At 35.3% G+C, this 27,129-nt stretch overlaps 1 protein-coding gene across 2 annotated transcripts; it reads left to right on the top strand.

Annotated features, from left to right (window-relative positions):
- Positions 1-1,759: 1,759 nt before the first annotated feature.
- Positions 1,760-26,096, top strand: SLC6A14 (solute carrier family 6 member 14). Of its 2 annotated transcripts, XM_036929952.2 has the most exons (14): positions 1,760-1,983; positions 2,941-3,106; positions 6,157-6,288; positions 8,151-8,312; positions 9,112-9,250; positions 11,809-11,941; positions 13,552-13,692; positions 17,093-17,321; positions 18,796-18,921; positions 20,820-20,938; positions 21,476-21,575; positions 21,837-21,946; positions 24,203-24,370; positions 25,281-26,096. In XM_036929952.2, exons 1-14 carry the CDS (start codon positions 1,936-1,938, stop codon positions 25,425-25,427), a joined length of 1,920 nt encoding a protein of 639 aa, XP_036785847.2. In that variant the 5' UTR covers positions 1,760-1,935; the 3' UTR covers positions 25,428-26,096. The 2 variants fall into 2 exon arrangements, with proteins under 2 accessions (XP_036785847.2, XP_036785849.2); XM_036929954.2 differs by lacking the exon at positions 8,151-8,312.
- The last annotated feature ends 1,033 nt before the right edge of the window (positions 26,097-27,129 follow it).

Below are 27,129 nucleotides of genomic sequence, written 5' to 3'. Positions count from 1 at the left end.
GACTGTAAGCAAATAATTTCACTTAATGTAAAACAAGCATAGGGTAGCACAGAACTACTGAGGAGAGGCATCTAAACCCAGTCTGCAGTTATAGAGGCCCAACCACTATGGAAAGATGTGGAGGAGGTGAGTCTTAAAGGATGAGTAGTAGTTAGCCAAATGAGGAGGGCGGGAATTTCCAGAAGAAGAAACAGCATGAGTAAAGGCACAGAGGTGAGACACAATATGTATATTCATGCACAGGAAAGAACATACAAGCTTTAGAGTTTGAGGCAGAGAATGGCAAGAGATGACACTCAAACTGTAGGCAGGAGTTGTGTCATGAAAAGCTATGCATGGAAATGGGAATGATAAACCCCCAAACAAACAAGTAAACAACACATTCCCTAAAAAACCTTCTATCTTAAACTGTATGCCTCTGATACTCCACACTCAAAGTTGTTAAAAGCTTCTCTACTGAATAATAAGCAAGGCAAATTGCTGGTTGTTTCCTCTGTATACCACCTACACCTGCCTTGCTGTCCCCATTATCTCTCTATCCCTAAGATTCCTATTCTCTATTCCCATAGTTACCATCTGTCTGCAGGACCCCTTGGTGGGCCTCTTTTGTTTCTACAGGACTTTGAGAGTTTGATAAATGCTATAAGATTTGCTTTTCAGCTCATTTTTTAATAAAGAGGTTTACAGGTCTTGATTCTGCTACAAACACACACACACACACCCCAGTCTGTGCTACGTTCAAGACAAAGTTAGATGAAACTTACTGACACTTTCTCCTTACTATTTTCCTACTTCCTTTGTAGACTTTCCTCTGCCTTACCTGCCCAGATTCCCCAGGGAATATACTTCTATCACAAAGGGAAAATTCATGTCAGTCAGTGGAGGACCTGCACAAAAAGAGTGGTACACTGGGTACAAGAGCTTAGGTCTCTGCTGGTTCCTCTGTGCGCAGAGATTTGTACTGTTTCACAGAGCTACCACCATCGTTTTACCAGGTCAGACTGAGTTTAAATCCATCGAGTTTTCTGAAGAAAAGGTGCTACATTGAAAAACAGCATTATGATGATTCTTTCCTCCCTGGCCAAGCTGGGATGCTTCCTCATAGCTTACTTTCTAGACCTTACCTTTCTTTACAAAGTGGATTCCTTTGTTAGGGTTAGAATTTCCCATAAACCTTCTCAATAATTTGTTTTTGTTTGGCCTCTTTGAAATACTACACAAAGCAATCTCTGCAAAGGGCAACATTGTCCTGGAGACTGAGAAAGGTGCCTAAGATACAGGCTCAAATTTGTTCTTTTCAGGCAGAGCCAGCTGGGTAATCTTATCTTAGCTGGCTGCTTTTCAAGGTCCCCAATTCAGGAACTTTCCCTCTGGGAGCAGCATTTGCTCCAGGGAATCAAGTGCTTTCTAGTGCAGGGCAAAAGTGGGAAATCCCAGGGCCCAGGACGATATATGGTTTGTTCAGGAAAATCATGAGGAGCAGAACGAGCCCCACAGACCATGCCCTTTCCTCCTCCTGCGCCAGTGGAGATCAGCACTTGGCCCCAGGACAGAGGCCAGACGGAGAGGAGGTGAGTAGGAAGCGGGGAACCCGGGAAAGCAGGAGCGATTGCGAAGGCACCTGCTGGGCTCTGACTCAAATGCTGTCAGTCATCTAGGCGCTGGCTGCTCCGCTCTCTCACAGCCCAGCCCTTTCCCGGGGCCGGGCCTGGGGATTGCTACATGCCAGCTTACCTGGGGAAAAACCAGAGCCTCACTTTAGTCCCTTCCGGTAATTGACACGACGGGGAGTCCTGGAGGGGGAGGGGATAGATTCCCTCCATAAATGGTCTCACCCCTGGGCAAAGTGGCTCACTTTGGCAGGTAGGAACAGGGGAGTGTGCACCTGCCACCAGTCAAGTTCAGCCAGAGTGTGAGACAAGGAGTGAGCGAACCATGGACAAGTTGAAGTGCCTGAGCTTCTTCAAGTGCAGAAGGAAAGAGGTAGGAGTCTGGCAGCTGTGGGAGGAGGGGAGGGCTGGGGCAGGGAAAGCTTAAGGGGAGGCAAACTAAATCTCAGGTTTTGCTTTCTGTGGCCTTTTCCTTTTCTCCACATTTCTGTCCAACTGCCTTCCAATGTGCCTGAGATGTCCCCATAGAGTAGAGGATAAATAGAACAGCTCTTATTCTGGTAACTAGGAGACTTAGGGTCACCTCATCCTCTGCCTTGGGTGTGCCCACAAAATCCTGTGATGTATCCCTCTCTGGACTGTATCCATATGCTGGAGAAAATTAGAAAATTCACTGACCTTATCTGACCCGAGAAACTCTCCATGCACTAGAGCAGCTAAGAGGTTGGGAGGAAACCCTCCCCTCTTTAAGCGGAGAGAGCTGCTCCACCCTGTGGGACAGGAGCATTTGTCTCTGAATATTATTCTGTGACTTTCAGGAAAGCACTGATTTTGCTTTCCAAGATAGGGAGAGAAGTGAAACTTCCCTTAACTCCAGACATCTCAAACTGTCAGCCTAGAGGAAAGCAAGTCTATGAATTTTTTTTTAGAAGAAGGTATCTTTGATTCTTCTCAAATATCTACAATCTCAAGAGTGTTGATTTTACTGAATTCATCTTTAAGACTTTTGTATTTGTAACTTTATTTGTCCACCTTCATTTGTCCTTCATGCTAGGTGCCACATATAACCTTTCCACCAAAATTGGAATGATCTCACCCAGAGAAGTAGTAAAAATATCTTCCTATAGAGCTAAGGCTTTTTTCACTTCAAGGGGTAAATGTTGTGAAGGAAAAGAATTCTCCCCAGTTTTGGAATGTGTTCCCCTTGGCTACAGTTTTCAGAGTTTCTCTCTCTCTCTCTCTCATTGTCACTCTGTGGATTTGTGAAATTATGCTTTTATGGAATTTTTAATAGTAGAAATACAAACTACTGATGTTTTCCCTTCTCCAGAAAGTGACGGCTTCATCTGAGAATTTCCATGTTGGTGAAAATGATGAGAATCAGGACCGTGGTAACTGGTCCAAAAAATCGGATTATCTTCTATCTATGATTGGCTATGCAGTGGGATTGGGGAATGTGTGGAGATTCCCATATTTGACCTACAACAATGGCGGAGGTATTTCCATTTACCCCCATGTTCCACTCCAGTTTTAAGTGGGGTACTGTATGGCCTCTGAGGATGTTTTAAGAATTCAGGAAAGGCATATGATAGTTTGGGTTTGTGGGAGGATGAAAAGCAAGAATACTGCATTTATTATTAGATTATGAGTTGCTAGGTCCGGTTAGGAAGCTGGCTTCACAAAATACAAAGATATAAATCTGCTAAAAAATGTATATTTAGCACTTCTGAGTTTCTGATTTGAGATCTATGTAATCTTCAACTATGACTTGCTCTTCTTAATCTATACATGTTCTGTGATAATCTGCTCAAGCTCAAGTTGTGTTTTGCTTAATCTATAGCTGAATCTAAGAAATAGGCAGGGACTTCTAGTTTTAATAAGAAGCTCAAATAAATTATTTGCTTAAATAGAATAAGACATTACATTTTGGAAAATTAACTGTGGAAGGAGTTGATTAAAAACTAATTAAAGGCTAGTATTTTAAACTGCAATATTGAGTTATATATATTCCAAACTGGATTGACCATGTAGAATATGTTTCTAAAATGCAACAGAATTTACTTCAAGGCTAGATGTTTAATTTCTGCAAAAGGATACTGTTTATACCTCATAGATCATTAAAGAAGACTCAATTAGAATAAGGAGAAAAAAAATAACTCTGAGGTGACACACAAAGGGAAACAAAATGAATTACACAATTCTCTACTAATGTTGAAATAACTTTTCACTTACACCACATTTTAGTTACTCGTAATTACAGGTTCTATTAGAAATGTAGAGGTGGCATGTCCTTAGATTTTGTAATTGGGTACCAGTGAAACTGTGCCACTATAATTATTTTTCTTGGTACAATAAGATTTTGTGTGGTGATATTTCAATCTTATATTCCTGGTTAATTGGTTGCATTAAAACATTCATACTGACCTTCAGAGACTTAAGAAAGGAGCTCTGTCTATTAAACATTTTAAGTGTTGGTGGCATAAATTCCCCAATCAGGAGTCTACATTGTTTACTCATTGGTTGGTCTAAGTTTGGGCTGGAAAAATGAGTCAGGAATCACAATGTTTTTTTGGTGTTTATATACTGAGGTCCAGTGTAGTGAAGAGAAACATTTGAACTCCTTTCCAGCCTCTTGTGTTTAGGTGTAGAATAAGAAATTCCCTGTGACCTGATATCATATATAGGCCCAATAATTGCCATAAATTCCAGGAACAATATTACACTAGGTTTAATAGAGACTTTTTAAACACAGCCAAAACAAAATAATATTATTGATTGTATGCTATCATCTCTTTCCCCTAAAAATTAATATATCATATCAGCTTTCAGTTTTTAGCAATCACATTATTTGTGTGATGGATAATATTGGCTTTCTTAATTGCTTTTTTCTCTTTTGCACAAGGGTAGAAAAGGAACATGAGATTCAAACCTGTCAAATGTTAATAGGTCAGATTTAAAATTATGGTCAGGTTTGAAAAACTATTGCCAAAATCTGGAATCATTTTTATCTGCAGGTTCTTTTTCTTTTTTTTTAACAGTTTATTAAAGAGAAGTATCAGGCTACCTTAGGGTCTAGGTCAATGATACTAACAATTTGTGAACACTATCTTATATTAACAATTTACCAATTATGGCTGCTATTAATAATGAAATAATATAACAGATGAAATAACATAAACGGGTGAAAATAATGAATAATATAACATGGAAGAAAAGAATCCATTTTTCCCCAAAAAAGCTCTTTACACTGGACTAGTCAAACTTAATTTATTGTTATATTTAAACAGGGGTAATTTGTTTTACCTTTTATTTATATTTATTATTTGTAGGACTTAAACTTCTATTAGTCATGGTAAAAAAACTGTATGTACATTGCAACATCTATCAAAATATGTGTCCCTATATTTGAGTGACTAGTGACTTATATGTAACAAGTACTTTATTGTCTCATTATTTTTAGAAAATTTTGAGGGTTGGAAAAAATGTAATTCTCAGGTATAGTGTTACAGTATTATCCTTATATGAAAAACACATGAAAAAAATGTAACATGAGTAAATGAAATATACATAATCCAAAAGGCCATTTTTATACAGTGAGCCCCACATTTTCTTATTAAATTTTGTTAAGACTTCTAGATCACTAGGTTTAATATTCGGCCCCTGCTTCTACCTACAATCTGGTAACAGTTCTAATAAGCAATACTCTACCCCAAAAGAGGGCAGAAAAAAGTAAAATAATAAAAGTTTAAAAAAAAACACAAAATGGGGACGGGGACTTGCTAATTTAAATGTAGGAGAATTAGTCCTTATGAAGTTGAAAGTTGACTCTGAATGCATCTCAAAAGTTCAGATTCTTCTAACAAAAACAATAAACTGCTTATTAACATTGAATGAAGACTTGTGGTTATTTGGAGAATAGTGAATTTCACTACAATAACTTTCAGGCTGAACCACATTTTGCCTTTGCTCCTGAAGTCTTAAAAACAGACCACTTATTTTTAATGGAAAAGGAGGGAAATGAACTTGAAACATATACCGTGTGTCTGCCATTTTGCCAAGTATTTTCACACATGTAATTGAACCCTTAACTACAAACTGAGTATTTGGTATTGTTCTCCCCATTTATGAGAAAGCTAAAGTTCAGAGGTTAGGTAAACTGCCCTCAGGCCACATAACTAGTGAACAGTGGATCCAAGATATAAACCTAGGTCTTTCTGGTTTCAGAGTGTGTGGATCATTCAACATCTGTGAATTACTTTTCATAGGCTACTGTTTTTAATAACCACAACAACCTCATTAGGTAATACTAGCATCTGCATTTCATAGATGAGGAATCCAAGGTTTAGAGTCAATTACTAGATTAATTTAGAATTACTACAAGGTTTAGAATAAATTACTTTCTTGCAGAAAGTAGTAAATTTGGGACCTAAGTCCAGTACTCCAACTCTACTTTATCAGAATGCTTTCCAAATGTTATCCTGGTTGTCCAAGTGCAATCAAGATTTTGGGATTTAACGGTGCTTTGGATCTTTTTTGCATTTTCTAGGTGCCTTCTTGATACCTTATGCGATTATGCTAGCATTGGCTGGTTTACCTATGTTCTTCCTAGAGTGTTCACTGGGACAATTTGCTAGCTTAGGCCCAGTTTCAGTTTGGAGAATTCTTCCATTATTTCAAGGTTGGTATTAAAATGTTTTCCTTATTGTGTTTATTGGTCTATTCGTATATATAGCTGTCCTCACTATGTGGAAGAAAAGTGTTTAAAATTAAGACATATTAAAGGCAAAGAAGCATACACTGTTTTTCTGAATATTTGCCATTGTAGAATTTAAAAGTCAAGTGTTAATTTGTATCTCTGTTTATCTCGGGCTGCAGATACAGAATGAATTAGGAAGAATATTAGGGTTGTAAGGGTGCCATTATTTTCCTATTTTCACCTTTTTAATTCTCTTGGTACATAGTCCTGTTGTGCATTAATTCGTGTCTCCAGCTTTTTTCTACTTCACTTGCAGTCTTTGTCTTCTTGCTTGTGCATATCTTTTACAATGCCTCATTCAGAAAAGGTGAAGGGCAGGTCACTGTTTTTTCTTGGATGCTCCTAAAAGGACAATAGAAAAGTTTTACAAAATGCCTTGTTACTAAACATCAAACAACTTGCCTGAAGATTTGATATCATTTGGGTATGTGCTAGCTGCTGAAAAATATTTGTAAAAGCCTCAGTGCAACATCAAAAATAAAGTTACAGTGAGATGAATAGAATATTGTGCTGCAATATTAAGGAAGCTACCTCAATAGCTAGTCTTAAGCATGGGAGTCATATTCAGTATGCTAAACTGCATTTTGAAACTACTGAGTTAAAGAAACTTCGAACGTTTAAATTCAGATTGTTACTGAGTTGTTGAATTTTCTTTTCATGTGTTTGTAGAAATGCTGTACAAGCACACCTCATTTTACTGCACTTTGATTTTTTGTGCTTTGCAGATAATTGTATTTTTTTATAAATTGAAAGTTTGTGGCAACCTGGTGTCAAGCCACGGTTGCAGATATAGAAGGAATTAGGAAGAACTTTTCTGAATGAGGCATTGTAAAAGGTATGCACAAGAAAGAAGACAAGGACTGCAAGTGAAGTAGAAAAAAGCTGGAGACATGAATTAATGCACAACAGGACTATGTACCAAGAGAATTTAAAAGGTTGAAATAGGAAAATAATGACACCCTTACAACCCTATCTATTGGTGCCATTTCTCCAACAGCATTTGCTCACTTCGTGCCTCTGTGTCATGTTTGGTAATTCCTGCCATATTTCAAACCTGTTCATTATTATAGGCATTATGGTTGCCTGTGATCAGTGATTATGACTCAATAAAGTAATTCTTTAATTAAGGTATGCATGTGTTTTTAGACAGTGCTGTTGCACACTTAGTGGACTACAATGTAGGGTAAACATAACTTTTATATACACTGGGCAACCAAACACTTCATTTCACTTGCTTTACTGCAATATTCACCTTATTAGGGTGCTCTGCAACTGAACCCACAATATCTCTGAGGTATGCCTGTACACTATCCTTTCAGGGTATTAACTCAGCAGCTTTTCTACTTGTCAAAATGTTGGTTTACAGATGAAGATGTATTGTTCAATGAGTCAAGAGTATATGAGCTTTGAATAGTTTTTTTTTAAGGATAGTACCCACCCTAGCAAGAATTTACAGACTTAATAAGAAAGAGTAATGGACATGGGTTTTCCCTTATGTGAATTTGATGAGTTAATACAGGTCTTAGTACCTTATCTAATCAACTAAAAACTGTCTCAGGAAGCCAATCATCAAAATTACCTTATATTTGAGAAGGAAACTACTTAAAATGTAGTACTGCCTCCCCCACAGACTTCCTCAAAAATTTTTTTTAAAAATGAAAAAGTTGTTTGAAATAGCCTTCTCATTTTAAATAGACTTTCTGGAAACCTTTTGATGTACAGCTTTTTTTATGAATCAGCAAAAGAAATTTCTCATTTGGTTTTTTCATTGTTTTCTTTTCCAGGTGTGGGAATTACAATGGTCCTGATAGCCATTTTTGTGACGATCTATTACAATGTCATAATTGCCTATAGTCTTTACTACATGTTTGCTTCTTTTCAAAGTGAACTACCATGGAAAAATTGTTCTTATTGGGCAGATACAAACTGTAGCAGATCGCCTATTGGTAAAATTAATTTACTTATTTTTAGAATACTATTAACTGTGCATCATTCTTTTATATTATCTAATAAACTTAAAGGGTTCAGTCATTTTCTAACCAATTTAGGTAAAGTTTTAACTGAGCCATAGGCTATTGATGAAAGCAGAGTAAAGCATGTACACCTGAAAGCTGACTAACGCAGTATGTTAATTTCTGAGGGCATAAGGCAAAATCACAACTAGGAGAACTTCTTACAGGCCTAAGTCCTGGGCAGGAGAGAAGGAAGAAAATGGGAAAGTGGTAAAGAGAGAAAAGCGCTACCTATGATTGGAGTAGTATTTTTCAGGAAACACTGAGTGTTGTGCATGTCATATGTTGCTAATCTTTGGGATAATGTAGTGTCAGTATTGCAGACTAATATGACTGGGATTGCATATGTATATCAGAGAACAAAGTGAAAATGATTTAGTGCTTCTTAGGTATTTAAAGATGTCATTTATTTATATAGGCTAAATAAGTCCACATACTAAAAGTTCCTTAAAGCATTAATTCCCAACTGAAGTGATTGTTACTCTGTAGCTGTTTTTATCATAAATACAATCACAGTTTAAAAGGGCAGATATTTCCAGACTCATCCCCAGCTGTGTAGCAGAGATTTAAGATGCTGAATGTGCATAGCTATTTCATTTGTAAGATTTCTACTCCACTGTCACTAAGTAACAATTTAGATAGTACTTTAAATATTTTACCATTAAAACTATTTCCCAGGAAAATATTCTTCAAAACTAAGTACTTATTTGTATACTCCTTTTATAATTTTTAGTAACTCACTGTAGTGTGAGTATAAACATGACAGAGATCTTCCAAGCAAATAAGAGCTGGGTAAATGCCAACAATTTTACCTGCATCGATGGAAGTGAAGTTTATCAGCCAGGGCAGCTTCCCAGTGAACAATATTGGAAGTAAGTGCATTAGATGATGTGCTTCTTAAGCAGGTGCTATTCAAAACTTTTTATAAATGACAATAAAATATTAATCAGCCCTTAACTCACACAAGTAGAGAAAAAGGGGGGAATCAGAGCAAATTATACTTCATTTGTTCCAAAAGTATACCTACCTTGTACCTGCAAAATTAGTTCATAGTTAAAAAATTGTCATTTATAAATCAATTAAATGGGCACAACACTGTCAGTAATGATTTATTTAGTGCTTATTAGGTATAAGTTAGGGCATTGCTTTGAAGAAAAATAATATTCAAATGTTAGACTATAATGAACAAATTCTCACAATACACAGTTGGGTGATGAGCAATATTTGGGGCAAAATTGCTATTTAAGGCTGCAGTTCTTCATTATCCATCTTGCTTATAATTGTCATTACGTTATGCAGAAAAATAGATATCAGTGGGGTTTAGAGAGAATAAGGCCAGTAACGCCCACTAAAAGGGACTCAAAGAGTTAAACAGATAAAACTCCCAGATATAAGGAGCCAGAAAATACTCACAGAGTTAATGAGTTAATCGTCTGAAGCTCCCAAGGCCAGGAGTAACTTGGAATGTCCAGATATTCCCCAGATAAAGACAAGGATCCGAGTACACAGTCCATGTCTTCACTGTGCCAATTAGATGATGCCATTGTAAGATTTACTTTAGCTTGCTAAAAGGCCAGTTAATTCTTTAACTTAGCCTATATGGTGTTTTTTCCTCCTCCTCCAGCCCCTCATCAAGTAATTTTGTAACCAGGGCAGGAGACAAGCACCATAATTAATTTTCCAAAAAAACCCAGATATAAACAGTATAGTAAGAACAGGAAAGATTCCATCTTAAAGCTAAGATTACATTCTAAAAGCCAGGAAGTTAGGAAGTAAGATTCCTAACATATTCTTTCGCAAACAGACAATAATTCAGCCCATCTTGGGGGCAGGGCAAGCAGTCTGGATTGATATGTTCCCAGAGGGAAACTGCTATCCTGGGGAGGAACCGAATCAGTAAATTTCTTGTGTTAAGCCAATTTTTCAGAATTACCTCCAGGACTGATAATAGAGGAGAGGAGACATGGTGTCTCTCACCAGAGATAAGCATCTTGAGACCACTTAACATGTCTACACACCCTAGCCCTTTGTCACATTCCTAAAAAATCCTTAAAAGAGGGAACCCCCAATGTTTCAGGGCACCTCTTCTCTGAGGTTTCCCATATTCTCCTTTCTTTGAGCGTGCACCTTTTTGCCTGAAATAAACTTCTCAATGTTCAATTTATAACTTTTGTCTCTGTGCCTTTCCAGTAGTAAGTGTCCTTGTTACTTTGCTATTTCATTCTAATCCTCTGGACTTAAGCTCAAATCTTCACTCTCTCTGTCTTATTTCAGATAAGTAGGGAGGGGCTGCTGAGAGTTCATATATGGGCTCGCAAGCCTCCATTTCCTGGTTGACCTGGATGGAACTGCAGCTATATGGTCATGCTCTTTAGTGCTTTTCTGAAAGTCTCCTTTCTTTGCCTCTGAGAATTTTGCAGAACATAATCTCACTCCATCCAGTGCTCTGTGGCTCCCCCAAATGCTGGGGTGGCAGGGACTCAGTTCCCATGCCATGCAGATCCAAGTGGACACTGGATGCCAGGTGACACTGGCTTAAGGAGTTAGCAGGGTATGTGCCTCATGCTGAGCAGCAGTTCAATGAACTCTTTTATCACTGTGTTCTTCCTTACTCTCTGCTGCCTGCAAGGCAGCTGTCATTCCCTAATATTCTCGCTTTAATGAATTCCTTCCTCACCTCATGCTCTGACTTCTCCGCGTCTTTGAACTGAATTCCTCCCTAACAGTTATATGGTAAAAAAAATATTTGGGGCCTTTTTATTTTCCTTACTCTATACTTACTTACCCTTTATCTTTTTACCTAATTTCCTTGATTATTGCTGTAATGAACTCTTCCTCATCTACATGTTAAGTGTTTATGTGACCCTCTTAAAATTTGGATCTTGAAATGTTCCCAAACACTAAGCTAAGAATTAAAATCCTAAATCCATGCATGCCCCTTGTAGAATTCATGGAGTTTTACAGAAAGTCTTAGAAAAAGGTATAAATAATGGGACCATTTAGATTTCATGACAACTACAAGTATGATGAATAAGAAAATATTCAATACAACTTTAAATGTTTTCTGTCATTTTAACTTAAGAAAAAATGCTGTAACAAGTAAGATGAAATAGTCTGATATAAGGTTAACCTCTTTACATAAAGGAGTTTTGAAATATTGGGGGAAAATCATAGCTGAAGGAATCAGTAGATCTTTTATTCCAGGGTTTGGAACTTTGGATTGGCTATAGTTAACCCTGAGGTTTAGAGCCTGACTTTTCATTGAAATGATTTTCCCCCTGTATGTAACAGTATCAATAAAAAGTTCACAAGACATTGATGCATTAAGATAAAATAGTCATGAAGCTTTTCCCTGGATTAAAGATATTACAAAATTCAATGTATTAAGACAAGTGATTTTGTGTTCGTAAAAGGGCTTATGTGTTTTCAGTAAAGTGGCGCTCCAGCGATCAAGTGGAATGGATGAGACTGGAGTAATTGTGTGGTATTTAGCCCTTTGTCTTCTTCTGGCTTGGCTCATAGTTGGAGCAGCACTATATAGAGGAATCAAGTCTTCCGGCAAGGTAATTTGGAAAACACATTAGATAGTGATGTAGCTGTTTTCCAACGTCATTTTAGTTCAGTGTCAAGCATTATCAAATCCTGTTTTGTTCACAATGGGAATACTCAAATGTGTGAAAAGCTAAGTAGGTAGCGTAACTCAAAGAAAAAACATAAGATCACTACTACTTTTAAAAATAAAACAAGCAAAATCTAGTAGAGTTCTGCAATTACTCAAAACTTGAACCCTTCTAGTTGATACAGCATTCTGCAACTTGAGAGTATATTTTTAAGATTTTCTGTTACATGAAAAAGCATCTTGAGTGAAATTATATATTGCAATGTTTGGTTTGGGAAGTCTAGATTCTTGTTATGTAGAGTAATAGTGTCAGGATTCCCCTAGTTGGAGAGAGGGAAAAAAATTAACTATGCAATTGTTCTCTTAAAGCTTGCCAAAACTGTCTCAGAACCCTCTCCCTCAGCAAAGAATCCTCTTCTGAAAAATCATCGTATTTTCCCACTTATTTACTTTATTTTTTAAATGAAAATGTCATAGTGCATCATGACAAATTCAGAGGACATGAAATTTTCTCTGTGAGCACTTGTACAGTACCCAGAAAAGTGAATGTTTATGTGTTTATAACTAGTAGAATGAAATTTCCTTAAAGATGGAGGACTGGAGTAATTGTGTGTACTATCTTTGTATTCCTGGTACAATATCTAGCACATGCACTTAATGTTAAACTGTAATGAGACATGCTGTTAGATTGCAAAACTACTGTGAACATCACAGAGTCTGTGGAAACTTTCCAAAATGTTTCAATTGCATATTTTTTAAACCTTCAGTTCCTTTTTGATGTTAACATTGAAAGAATCCATTAAAGGCCATTTACCCAAGCAATTAATTTGTATTGGTCTCTGGATGACTTCTTGAAATCATCTCCTTGGGCATTTTTTCAAACACAGGATACCAAAGCGGATCAAGGAAATCGTCCACATTAATGAAAAGCCAGCCTCAAAGGCAATGTGCTCATCTAGAACCATGTGTTACTATGACACAAGCAGTGCACTTGTATTGTGTGCTATCAAACTCTCTTACTGGTGGCTTTAAGGATAATAATAGCAAGAGTCCAGCATGCACTTTAATCAGCTTTCATGGGATTTGGACATGTACTAGAAGATTATTTTTCTTGTCCTTGGGGACTGAGTACATAGTCACCATTGCAGGGTTTAAAATCATTTCTCTTCCCACCTCAATGTGATAATTTACCAAGAGGTGATATTCGGTCTGTTCAGATACTCATTCAGATGTATTTATATATTTAGGAAAGCTCTCTACCTAGACTCCAAGTTATCACTTCTGAGCTGATCATGTATTTACAATCACGAACCTGGGAAATATTGCTTCATATGTCAGAGTGTTTTGAAAATGGATCATTTGAGAGGGTGAGCACAGAAAGAGGAAATAATGTCCATTTTGGTATTGGTATTACCACACCAGAATTACTGACACCCTTATGAAAACCGTTCATACTTTATTTTACTAATCTCAACTGGTTAATAACCTTATTTGTATATAATTATACACCATGATTTAAAAAATAACATTAACTTTTGGTGTTTTTCTTGGTAGGTGGTATATTTTACAGCTCTTTTCCCCTATGTTGTTTTATTCATCCTGTTAATACGAGGTGCCACTCTGGAGGGTGCATCCAAAGGAGTTTCATACTATATTGGAGCACAGTCAAATTTTACAAAACTTAGGGAAGCTGAGGTAAGTCTTAATTTGGATTTCAAATGATCTGAGGGGTAAACTTTAAAGACAAATACCGAAAATCTTTTGTTGTATATGAGCGTCATAATGTTGTAGCTTGCAGAAGACTATGTATGCAGTTAAGTTAGTTAGTGTTCCTGTCTGCTAGGATGTCTGATTTAGCTACTTAACATGATCCTAATACTCTCTTTTTGGAAGTGAGATAATAATTTTCAGCAATAGGATTTTAGAAGTCATTTTATTCACATAACTGATTCTATTTGACCAAAAGGATTTGGGGCTTATTAATCTGAAAAATAACATTTCATGCATGAATAGCTGCAAATTGATGGCTAGCACTATGTGGCCTGCTGGATAAACTCACAGTAGATTTCAAGATTTAGTTGAAAGTTTAATGGTTCAAAAATACGTCTTCATTGTCTTCAAAAGTTAATATCCCAGAAGTAAGATAAACTTTTCCATAACAGATTATGAACTTAAAACACAAATTTGAAATGGACAAAGAATTCCATAAATAAAACAGTTACTTGTACCTGAGACATAATATGTGCCATGAACATGAATTGGGTAACCCTCTTTTAACTTTAGTCCACCTCCAGATGAAGGCTGTGTATGTCACGGGTACATGAAATCTTTTACAATTTTGGCTGCAGAGAACATTAACACCACGTGTACTCTATGTACTATGGTTCTATTGATACAGCCTTAGAGTGCATTCACTTTTTTAGGAGTCACATCACATTCTTGGCACACATTAAGTTCCTGGTCAGCTGAAGCCCTGCCATCTCATGTTGAAATCAAGAAACACTATGTTACTAGTATCTACCATACTAATAGTGCTAACCAAAATGGATATGAGTTTTAGTTTGCTATTGGTATTCTTTGTGGAAGTCTTCCTAATTTCCAGCAACTGCTGTTTCCTAAATACTTACAATCAGATATTTAATTATTTGTTGGAGAACTTTTCTGGTAAGCATGTCAAATTGATCAGTTTTTGGTCATACACATTTTACCCTTTACCTTCATGAAAAATGAAATGTCAATCTCTGGCTTTTGGTTACCTTTCTTGTGCCCAAATAGTTTTCATTCAATAATTAACTACAACAGCACTGAATTATTTGAAAACCATGAACTTTTATTGTTTTAGTCTTGGAGATTAACATATTTTGATGTGTCCACAAGCCACCTGTTTATTTCTTCATTTATCTTGGGCTTCACATCTTTTAACCTTGCTTGTTAATCTCCTCCCAACTAGAAGGCCACCTTTGTTGGTGGATAAGAAATAAATAAAATGGAAGTTGGGATACATCATCCTCTCTGTTAGGTTATTAAATAAGATAAAATATTTAATGTACTTTTGAAATGGTGAACTGTTATAAATATGAGCATGCAAATATTTCCATTATTGCTGTTATAATATACCATATTATTATAGATGCACTATTTTCTCTAAGAAGTAGACCCTCCATATTCTTTAAACATAATAAGTTTGGGCACAGTTGAAAATTCCCTCTGATATTCTTTAAGTGGTTTTTATAAGCCTCAGATCACCTGGGCTTTCTAGTTACTTGAAACTCTCCTGAAAAATTGGTATGACTATTTTATATTGGTCTGTGTCTTGGTGTTTCTGTTATTTTTAAATCATCAGAGCTAAACGCAAAGCTGCTCATGAAACACACAATTTTGTCTTCCCACTGTCCCACCTCAACACAAGCACTACCCCCACTGCTTCTTTGGGTTTGCAGGCAGTGAGAATTTTTTCTTAGATTATTTTCTTTATTTCTCTCAAGCCATAGGATTATATATTTATATTTATATTTATATTTATATTTATATTTATGTGTGTGTATAATATATGATAAAAATATATTTCCTTTTCTTTGAATATCTGAATTCTGCTGAGATGTCTAGAAGAGTAAAGGACCATACAGATTTATAGCTAGAGGGTCTTTAGGTCTTCAGTGATTATTTTACTAATGCCCCTCATTCTACAGTGATGAAATTCAGACCCGGAAAGATTCACATTTAGTTAAGTTTACACAGCCAGTTTGTGCATCCTGAATTAAGATTTCCCAGTCCTTAAACTAATAATCTTGTATACAGCTATGAGACTGCTAAATATGGAGATTATAATTATGTTTGGAATTTCACTTTTTTTGCAACTTAGGCATACCTCAAGGTATGCAGTAGCATTCTTACACCACCCAGACCTGCCATACCCACTTCCAGCTCCCCCTCACTCACATATACATATATAATGTATCGAATACAAGCAGCTGAGACCAATGGGAGCATGTTGTTCATCTCTTAATATGTACAACTGCCTAAGAAATAAGAGCGTTTTATTTCTAACGTGACTGTTATATGTAAGTGAAATAACCCTGATTGATTGCTCAGTTACTCTGTCTATCCATCCGTTTTGCTTCCTATGGGCTTCCTGCCATGATGAGGCAATTATAGTGAAGTAATCATCTAACATCACGTTGTATTCTGAAACCTAGCAATATTTCTCTTACTCCCTAACAACTTTATCTTTGTTGAACTTGGAAATAGATTACATACCTTTCAGGAGTAAATTGTTGTTTTTAACTTCCTCAGAGGAAACTGAGTATCAATTTATGAAGATTTTTCATAATAACATTAATATCTACCATTGAGCATCCTAATTGTTTTACATCTGCTATCTCATTTAATTCTCACATCATTCCTAGGACACTTACAATAATTATTATTATCATCTCCATTTTATAGATGAAAATACAGGCTTAAAAATGTCAAGTAAATTGACACCAGAGAGAGTGAGAAGTATTGGATGTAACCTTCAATTTTCTGACCCCAGAGCTAGAACTCTTAGACACCATATTATACTGCTGGCCTTCCACTGACCAGTCCTGTTTTCAGATGGACTAAAAAAACACTTGCCCAAAGATATGCCAGTTTATCTACAACATTCAGAAAACTTTTCTATAAACCCCAAAACATACAAAGCTAAATGCCGTATTGTGTCAGGTTTACATATTTATGTAGTAAAAATGTAAACAAGGAAATGATAAACACAAAAGTCAGGATAGTTACCACTGGAGAGTAGAAGGGTGGAATGATCAGGAAGGGGCACATGGAGGCTTTAGAAGACTGGTAACATTATATTTCTTAAGCTGAGTAGTGGGTACCTGGGTGTTCCTTTCACTGTTATTTATAATAGTTATTCATTTGTATATGTGTTTTTATACAGATGAAAATGAACATTAAGATTCCATATTTTTACATATTAAACTATTTTCTAAGATTAAATTTAAGTGATTTAGTTTTATATTTAAACTTGATTCTAAAATTAAATTATTTTCTAAAATTAAAAATTAAGAACATATTCTTTAAAATATCAAATTATTTTCTTTTGTAGGTTTGGAAAGATGCTGCCACTCAGATATTTTACTCCCTTTCAGTGGCTTGGGGTGGCTTAGTTGCTTTATCATCTTACAATAAGTTCAATAACAACTGCTTCTCAGATGCCATTATAGTTTGTTTGACAAACTGCCTCACTAGTGTGTTTGCTGGATTTGCTATTTTCTCTATCTTGGGACACATGGCTCATATATCTGGAAAGGAAGTCTCTCAAGTTGTAAAATCAGGTATGTTATGCTGTATATTATTAACTTTGATTAATCCAATGTAGTTCACTTAAGAAACACTAATATATTTTATAGCAATTTACTTAAAGCATTCAAGATTTAGGGTATTCCATTTTCTTTTGCATATATATAATTTAGTTGTTTTAATGATATATATATATATTTTAGTTGTTTTAATGATGTAATAATTCTTAAATGATCTGAGAAAATAGGACTATATTAGGGAACCATTATTTAAGAAGATATCTTTTCCAAGTTTTGTTTAGACCTTAATATGAACTACTTACTGCACAATTAAAAGTATCAGGTATGCTAAGCACTATACATCTATCTATCTATCTACCTATCTATCTATCTATCTATAATACATATATAAGAATATGTGAGAGACAACATATACAAAAATTCCTCTATGTACAATTACAGTATTGGGTTTGAATTTTTAAAACACACCGATATCATATAGATAGAAACTCAAGTCACTTTGATTGACCAACTGTGTCCAGCTTTGAAAGAATCTGATCAATGAGCTTCCTAACTTCAAAGACATTAGCTAGGGATGCTTAGTTACCTGGTGAGTTCTAAGGTTCTTTAAAGTATGAATTACTCATTAAATTTTGATTTAGGGTTAGTATCATTTGATGGAGAGACTGGTGAATGAGAATGGAATGTTAGGACTAGAAGGGACTGTGGAGGGAAGTCTAGTGTCCAGCTCCTCATTTACAAAGGAAAGGACTGATGAATGGAAATGCTATGTCTTGCAGAAGATCAAATTGTTAGGAAGTGACAGAGCCTAGGGTAAAAGCTACTAGTCCTGAATCCTAGATGAGTTTTCCGGAAGGTTGGAGAAATTTAACATACATAAAACTAAATATTACACAATATAATTGAAATTGTTTTTAAAGAAAGGATCTCTGATGGTAACATACATCAAATGGAAAATAAGATTTAGTTTATAGTTTCATTATATACAATTTTGCAGGTGCCCATATACTAATTAAAGTAGCACTACATATAATGATTCTGGGTAAAGATTTGGAGACACAGTTGAACACTAAAAAGCTAGTTCCATAAATCTTTCATAGGTGGTATAATTCTTTTAGATTTCTAGGCTCAGAACATGTGACGTGATTTAGGTTTCTGGAGTTTCAGACAGGTGCTAGTCTTGATTAATGTTAAAAAAAATGAAATCAGTTAAACAAAATCATTGAAATAGCTAAAGATGTCTCCTGTGAAAAATGTACCATTTACAAAATTTATCTAACTTAACTCATGTCACATGTTCACATTATCACATCATAGAAGAACCAAGTCAAATAGTTTTAAAGGTGAAAGTGAAACAGTTGCTAAAGAATTTATATCATGGATTGGGGTACCAAATTATGATGAGAGTTTCCTAATATCATCTTCTGAAAATATCCAAATATGTGAATTTTCTTGGCAACTAGCTTAAAATGCCATACATTTTTCTTAGGTTTCGATTTGGCATTCATTGCTTATCCAGAAGCTCTAGCCCAACTCCCAGGAGGGCCATTTTGGTCCATATTATTTTTCTTCATGCTTTTGACTTTGGGTCTTGACTCTCAGTTTGCTTCCATTGGTAAGTAATACACCTAGGGATAAAATATCCTTCTCATATTTGACTCATATTTTCTCTACTTAAAAATATCCTCGTTGCCGCCTCTAGCTTTTAGTCTCAGAATGATCTTTCTGAAAATACTTTATAAATTAAATCTTCAATGCAGAGAAATACTAAGCACTCACGTACCAGACACCCAAAAGGAAACAAACATTAATATTTCATCATATTTGCTTTAGATATTTTTTAGAAAAATCATCTGTGACAGGTAAATTTGAAGTCCCCTATGTTTCTCTCCCTCATTCACATTCCTTCTTTCCTAGAAGCAACCATTACCATGGATTATATATGTTACTCAGTCCATGTTTGTATACATTTTACATGTATCCAAAAAATATATATAAACTTTAAATTTTCACATCAGTGTGAAGTTTCATAGCATATATAACATTCTGACTGTTGTTTTTTTACATGTATTATAAATGCATGTTGAAGCATAGACATTGAGATCTAGTTAATTCACAATCTGTCACCTTAATGGTGGGCATTTGGATTGTTTCCAGTTGAGCACAATGACGCTGCTGCAATTAGAATTATTGCATGCGGCTGTATGCACACACGGGGACTTTCCCTATGGTGCATGCCTAGGGATTCTGAAATAGTTTTCATCTTATCATTCTCGTAAATAGAGCCTTTTAAATAGTTTACTGTTTACAGGGGAAAGTCCAGCCTGCAACGTTCAAAGCCCTTGAACGTTCCAAATGTGTATATTAACCCGTTCATTCATACATCCCTCTACTTTTAGCCAGTAACTTGTTTCATGAATACATTTCTTTTTTAAACCCAGAAGGTTTTTCTGTCTGCATGACATTTGTTCAAATATTCACCTTACATAGAAGTTCTGCTAGAATTTTTCCTTCCCTATCACCTTTCAAACTACTCTGGCCCTAAGAGACCTGTTATCTTACAGTTACTATCAATGAAAAACTTTATGAAACAAACTAAAACCAACAAATAGAGCTGCATTTGATTTTTGCCAGAAATGCCAAGTGGTGAGTGCCAAGAGGAAGGACCCTGTGGATTTATTATTATTATTTTTTATTTTGGTATCATTAATCTACAATTACATGAAGAACATGATGTTTACTAGGCTCCTCCCTTCACCAAGTCCCCCCCACATACCCCTTCACAGTCACTGTCCATCAGTGTAGTAAGATGCTGTAAAATCACTACTTGTCTTCTCTGTGTTGCACATCCCTCCCCATGCCCCCCCCCACTATACATGCTAATCTTAATGCCCACTTTCTTTTTCCCCGCCCTTATTCCTCCCTTCCCACCCATCCTACCCAGTCCCTTTCCCTTTGGTAACTATTAGTCCATTCTTGGGTTCTGTGATTCTGCTGCTGTTTTGTTCCTTCAGTTTTCCTTTGTTCTTATACTCCACATATGAGTGAAATCATTTGGTACTTGTCTTTCTCCACCTGGCTTATTTCACTGAGCATAATACTCTCTAGCTCCATCCATGTTGTTGCAAATGGTAGGATCTGTTTTTTTCTTATGGCTGAGTAATGCTCAAAATAGAAATACCATTTGACCCAGGAATTCCACTTCTAGGAATTTACCCTAAGAATGCAGCACTCCAGTTTGAAAAAGACAGATGTACCCCTATATTTATTGCTGCACTATTTACAATAGCCAAGATATGGAAGCAACCTAAATGTCCATCAGTAGATGAAAGGATAAAAAAGATGTGGTACATATACACAATGAGACCCCGTGGATTTTTAAAAGCAAGGAGGAAGGTCTAGAGTATGTGCTCAGCATGTATTTGTGAATCTGGTTACCAGAGGTTGAATTTTCTGATTTAAACTATCGGCAAACAAGCTGGCATATAACATGTCATTTCTTCCCTTCTGAAGAAACGATGACAACTACAATTCAGGATTTATTTCCAAAAGTGATGAAGAAAATGAGGATCCCCATAACGCTGGGATGCTGCTTGGTTTTGTTTCTCCTTGGTCTTGTGTGTGTCACTCAGGTACAGTGTAGTGTTTTTTTCATCAGTAAAATGTGAGTCTGAATGTATTTTATGATCTAAATGGGGAAACCAAAGATTTAAGAGGATGCTTAGTGACAAGCTCAAGCCTGACTCGGATCAAAGTTTGCTGAGTTTCAGCCCTGGTTTTTTCCCATTGTAACACAATTTCCATAGGAAGTATATTTTGCAGAGTGGGAAGAGGCCCAATAATGGACCATTTTCCCAATTACAATAAAGTTATAGACTGCAAAAATACACACTGTTTCTTGGCAGCTACTACAGAGCCCACAGACAATGCACATCATTTTGATAATCAGCTATTCTGAATGCTTATTTTTTTTCCCAGTGACTCAGTATAGAATGAAAGGTGAATTCTTTTGGAGCTATTTAAAGCCACATTTGTATTTACGTTTGAAAACATTACTTCGAAGCCAAGGAGGATATGTTAAAACCAAATTAATAGATTCAATTGGGATACTTCATCAATCATAAAAATAATTAAAATATACTTAGAAGTAACTGACATTTTTTTGGTAGGCTGGAATTTACTGGGTTCATCTGATTGACCACTTCTGTGCTGGATGGGGCATTTTGATTGCAGCTATACTGGAACTAATAGGAATCATCTGGATTTATGGTAAATTGTGACCATAGAATTATCTGTACCTTTTATTAAAATAATTTAGTTTGATTCCTTTTCATTATGTTTACTATAACAGTAAAGTATACTATAACTGGGAAAAAATATACTATGAATGAAATATAGTTAAAGGTGTATGCTTCCTTGCTGTGCTATAGCAAAATATTTAGTCAGATTGATATTTGGGGCCACAATGATTAAGGGAAGAAAACATGAGCAAGGGATGAATGCACTCTTTGTTGTTGGTTTTTTTTTTAGGAGGGAACAGATTCATTGAAGATATAGAAATGATGATTGGAGCAAAAAGATGGATTTTCTGGCTATGGTGGAGAACTTGCTGGTTTGTCCTTACGCCTCTCCTTTTGATGGTAAGTATTAATATGCCATGAGTTTGGTACCAATAATATGTATGCATCCAAACAATTCTAAGAGAAACTTGAAGAATAATTCCCATTGGAAATAATTCACATAAGGAAAACTAATGTCATAAATTAATGATTTTCAACTTTTGCTTTATGACTGACACCTCCAACTTGCTTAAATTAAAATGCCTTTGCAGTATTATTTTCAAGGGAACATGTACCATTTGAGAAAATAAACAGCCTCCTATAGACTTAAAGGTCCTACATACTTAAAAATCATCAGTAGGATAAATAAAAATAGACCATTCATTTGCTCATTCCCTAAAATATATGCTGAGCCATCTACAACATTCCAAACCTCTCTGCTAGGTACAGAAAATACAAAAATGCCTACAAGCCAGACTGCTACCAAGGAGTTCAATCTAAATATACCAATTGCTGTGTTGTACACCTGAAGCTAACTGTGAAATATACTAATCACTATGTTGTACACCTGAAACTAATATGATATTGTACGTCAACTACTTCAGTAAAACAATTTATAAAAAAAAGTAAATAAATAAACTAATTTATCATATATGAACTATAGAAACAACAACAACTCTAAGAGCTAAGAAACAACACTCAGGTTTTACTGCGTACATTTTATGGAGGCATTTAGTATATCTGAAATTACTAAAAGAAACTCACCTGTGTTAATACAGACACTAGTTTATGTTAATAGGATGTCTTACTGGAGACACATGACATATAGACATGCTATCTTTAAATAACAGTTCAGGACAGTAGCTGGATGAGTGACAAACATTGAGGAGGCTGGAGAATTCCTGTTGACTAGAGATAATGGTTGCGGGAGGAAGTGGCAAAGCTTCACAGAGGATGTGTCTTGGCTCTCATTGTCTCCATGCTTCCAAGGCTTTCCTAGAAAAGCCATTAAGGAATTTGATCTCGCATTTGCTTCACACCTGAAATATCATGTTTGTCTTTAGAGGGTGTTGTTTTATTTTTTTAACATTAGAAGGCCAGTTTCAAATAGTGAGTAGTTGGGGACTGGGTGTGCTGAATTAAAATATTTGGATGCTCCATATTCTTGTGAAAGGACTTGGACAGGGCTACTAAATATTCTTTTCCTCATTTGACAAGTCTCCTTAATAAAATAAGCTCCTTATCAATTTAGAAGATCTAACTAGGCATTTTAGCTAGCTAATTTTCATTGATTACATAAATTTGACAACTGGATTTACTTTAAAATGCGAAAGTATTAAATGATACATATTATTGTCTATTTTATATAAACTTATATGTACTAGACTCCACTGTCCCTCATCCATTCTCTTGTAGTTATGGAAGATTATGGTAATTGTGAAATGCATTTAAATTACTGTAATTTAGTGAATTAATCTAATTCTAAAATTAAACTTGACTGTCTATCTTATAAAGGTTCTTACATTCTATTTGCTCATTGATTTTAGTAAAACAAAGAGCTAAATTTAGAGAAACTACTAGGTGATTTGGGGTTGTTTTTTTTTGTTTGCTTTGCAGATTTGTAAATAATTAGTTTTAATGCAGCAACATGTCTAGAAAGTTTCTTAGTATTTGGCTTTAAACTGCTTTCAGCATTAAGACTCAAATTTCACCATTTTACCCAAGCATACATTGAGCTTGCTTTTTTTCTAAGAGGCTGGAAGTAAAGTGTGTTTGGTAAATATGCACCAGTAGTATGTGTGAATGTGTATGTGCTTTGGGTGTGGAGTAAGGGGTGCTCTGTACAGTGAAAATAATTAATAAGGAGCAAAACATGTTCACTAAAGGGTACTTTACATTCTCTGAAGTGTTCAATATGCTGGGCCAGTTTAAGGCACAGAATAAAACCGTGCACTTATAAAGGAAAGTTAGAATTTCAATCAGAAAATTTCAGACATCATTTTACTTTCAATCTGATACATCTTTTGGTAAAGTATTTTGCTGAAATACATGTTGGACAATATTTATTATCTTTTATAGATATATATGTGGAGGTGCTAATTTTGGGAGAATCTGTTCAAAGCCAGACACAAATTATTTAGACTGGTTCATTTAGCATTGTTATCTTCTGGCTATTACCTACTTATCTGGGCTGCTTGCATGCGTTTTCATTTCAATTGTTTTTGATAAATTTTTTCTGAGGAGTGGCATCAAATTGCTAATCATTAGTGCAATTGAAATCACTAGTGCAATAAAATCTCATCTTTAGTATTGTCTTTTCATATTTTACTTTCTCAGGCAATTTTGATCTGGTCACTAGTGAAATTTCATAGACCCTATTATGCTGAAATTCCATACCCTGACTGGGGTGTTGCTCTAGGCTGGTGTATGATTATTTTCTGCATTATCTGGATTCCAATTATGGCTATCGTAAAAATAATTCAAGCTAAAGGAAACCTCTTTCAAGTAAGCACATTAAATTCATATTATTTATACTTTATATTAAGTACTTATATTCAAAGTGAAAATTAATTTCCCCATAGGGTGGTAATATGAAATTATGAACATAAGATCAAATTGATCACTCTTTCCTTTAGGCTTCTTCTATACCTGAGACAATCATCCATTACTAGGTGCATAACATTGCATTATATATGCTGTGGATATATTTGTGCCTCCTTGTACTAGACCACAAGCTCCTTCAAGGAGGAGTCTTGTCTTGCTTGCTGTGTCCTCAGGCCCTATTCAAGTGCTTACTGTGCACGTAAAAGTTATGACATTTATACTTGTACTGAGTTGTTCCTGAAGATGACACAGAGCAGATGACATTTTTGCTTTATATCTGTAATCTTCACTTTTAAAAGCTTGTTTGATTATAATACATATTCTAATATATTTAGACTGGGGAAAGCCTAGTACATTATCTTGAACCCAGCCTAGAGCTGAGTCGTCCCACGGAGACCTAGGGGGATGGCGTTGATCATGACATCTCACTAGGACAATCATGAGTAGGTTGAGGAGTCAGGTTTTAAATAAATTTCCAAGCCCATTATGAGTGGATCGATATCGATATCCGTGGTTTGACCCTGGAGCTCCCTTTCTTTGATTCTTGAAACTTTCCAGGTATACACTGGTTTAGATCCTCACCGAACCCTCATGCTAGTTGGTTAAATTTGAGTATCATTTTTTAGTAAACTGTGTATTAAGAATTTAGATGATCACTTTTTACTTATTTACTGGTTCTTAATTTCATTTTGGTTAGCAAAGAGACAACCTTCTAAAATGAAAATACAGTTTTTGATATTTGCTTGTTTACAGATAGTAGCACTTAAGTTCCAAAACAAGCTTTCTTTTTCCTTTTTTTTTTCCTCTTCAGCGCATTGTAAGCTCCTGCAGACCAGCTTCTAACTGGGGCCCATACCTGGAGAGACATCGTGGGGAGAGATATAAAGACATGATAGATCCTGAAAATAAGACTAACCATGAAATACCTACTATTAGTGGCAGCAGACTACCAGAATGAGATCAAATTTTAAAAAATATATGGTTGCATGATGTGATTATTTTAGAATAGAGGAAAATATTTATTTGTATGTTGATTAAGTAGAAAAAATGTATATACTATATTCATAATAGAATAAGCCTTTTTCCCATTTAAGTAGGAATGTAATATAAAAATGTAAATCTAATGTGTAGCAATGTGATTATTATATTTCTTTTTAGAATATTTATCTGTGTAACACACATAGCTGTCTCTACTTCACAATAATATTTTTGTAAATATCACCATAATATTTTTCTAATATATTGAAGGCTTTAGTTTGAGCTGATTTAGAAAATAGTTATATTTTCTATTATACAAGTTTTAAATATTTGCTTATATTTTCACAGTGTGCAATCATTTTTTTTCCATAGAGCTGGGGAAAATAAATCAGTATATTTTTAAAAAGTGTTAAAATTGAAGGCCTCACTTGATTAGAAATACCATACATATATGGAAAAAATGGGCTATCTATGTAATATGAAGACCACAGTTTAACGTTTTTGATCCAAATATGTCTGAAAGCGTCATGTGTTTATGGCTCACTTTTTCTATGTGAACTTAGTGGTTATGTCCTTCATTTACAAATAGTGAAAAAAGAAAGAAAATAAAGATCCTATGGGCGGTAAGTGATAAATCTAGAAAACTGAATCCAGAAGCTTTGAGAACTTCATTCCCTATGTAATGTCTTACTTAGGTTTTATTTGGAAGATAAATAGGATCCATCTAATTTCTACTGTGTTTCACAAAATTAAGAGTAGTTCATTATACTCTCTGAAATCTAGGTTTAATTTCAGATAAAACATGTAACAAATATAATGAAGAAATGGCTTCAATAAAATCTAAAACCTTATGTTTGCAATATATAGTTAACAGAACAACTAGAAAGATTTTGCCTTATTTGAGTAAGTTACCACTTACAGGTGATAACTTATTTGCATAGTTATAGGAAATAAGCTTGTTAAACCTGTCAAGAGTGAGGATAGCCAAATTAGAAAGTCCTATGTCCCAGTTTCCTCACAAAAGATAATGAAAACATGTTGTATTATGAATAGGATTACACATTGATTATATATCATAGACAATTAGTTGAAACATCACAGCCAAGGCTGAGGAACATTGCCTAAATATGTAAGAAACTTTTAAGCTATTAAGGTTACTAACCTGGACTTCACAGAATGTATGAAACTGAAATTACTGCACTATTTTTCCATATGTATGTGTGCATGTGTTTTTCTAGGGAGAGAGTCCATAGCTTTTATCAGAATGCTGTGACTCAAAGAGATCTGTGACTCAAAAAAGTTTAAAAACTGTATACAGTACTGCTGGCTTTTTGTTCCTGGCAAGTGAGGACTAAAAGGAATATTTCTAAGTCTTCACTTCCTATACATCATAAATTCCTTTTCCTCTTCCTTTTGATTGAAGATTAAAGTAAAGGATTAGGTATTTCTTTAATTTATACTGGTAATTTATTTTGGGAGGGAGGGGGCATGAAGTTACATAAATAGGTAGGCCTGTAATTAAACAATCTCAGTGATTGATGTACATATACAGTTGATCCTTGAACACGGGTTTGAACTACATGGGTCCACTTATATGCAGATTTTTTCCAATAAATATATTGGAAAATTTGGGGGGGACTTGAGAAATTTTTGGACAATACAAGAAAACATTCTTTAGCTTA

Source organism: Manis pentadactyla, chromosome X (genome assembly GCF_030020395.1).
Source record: "Manis pentadactyla isolate mManPen7 chromosome X, mManPen7.hap1, whole genome shotgun sequence".
NCBI classification, from domain to species: Eukaryota; Metazoa; Chordata; class Mammalia; order Pholidota; family Manidae; genus Manis; species Manis pentadactyla.
This window is presented reverse-complemented; position numbering and strand designations above follow the sequence as displayed.

Coding starts and splice junctions, on each gene's coding strand:
- SLC6A14 (XM_036929952.2), top strand. CDS start 1,936: ATGGACAAGTTGAAGTGCCTGAGCTTCTTCAAGTGCAGAAGGAAAGAG. Junction 3,107..6,156: donor GACCTACAACAATGGCGGAG/GTATTTCCATTT, acceptor TGCATTTTCTAG/GTGCCTTCTTGATACCTTAT. Junction 8,313..9,111: donor CTGTAGCAGATCGCCTATTG/GTAAAATTAATT, acceptor TATAATTTTTAG/TAACTCACTGTAGTGTGAGT.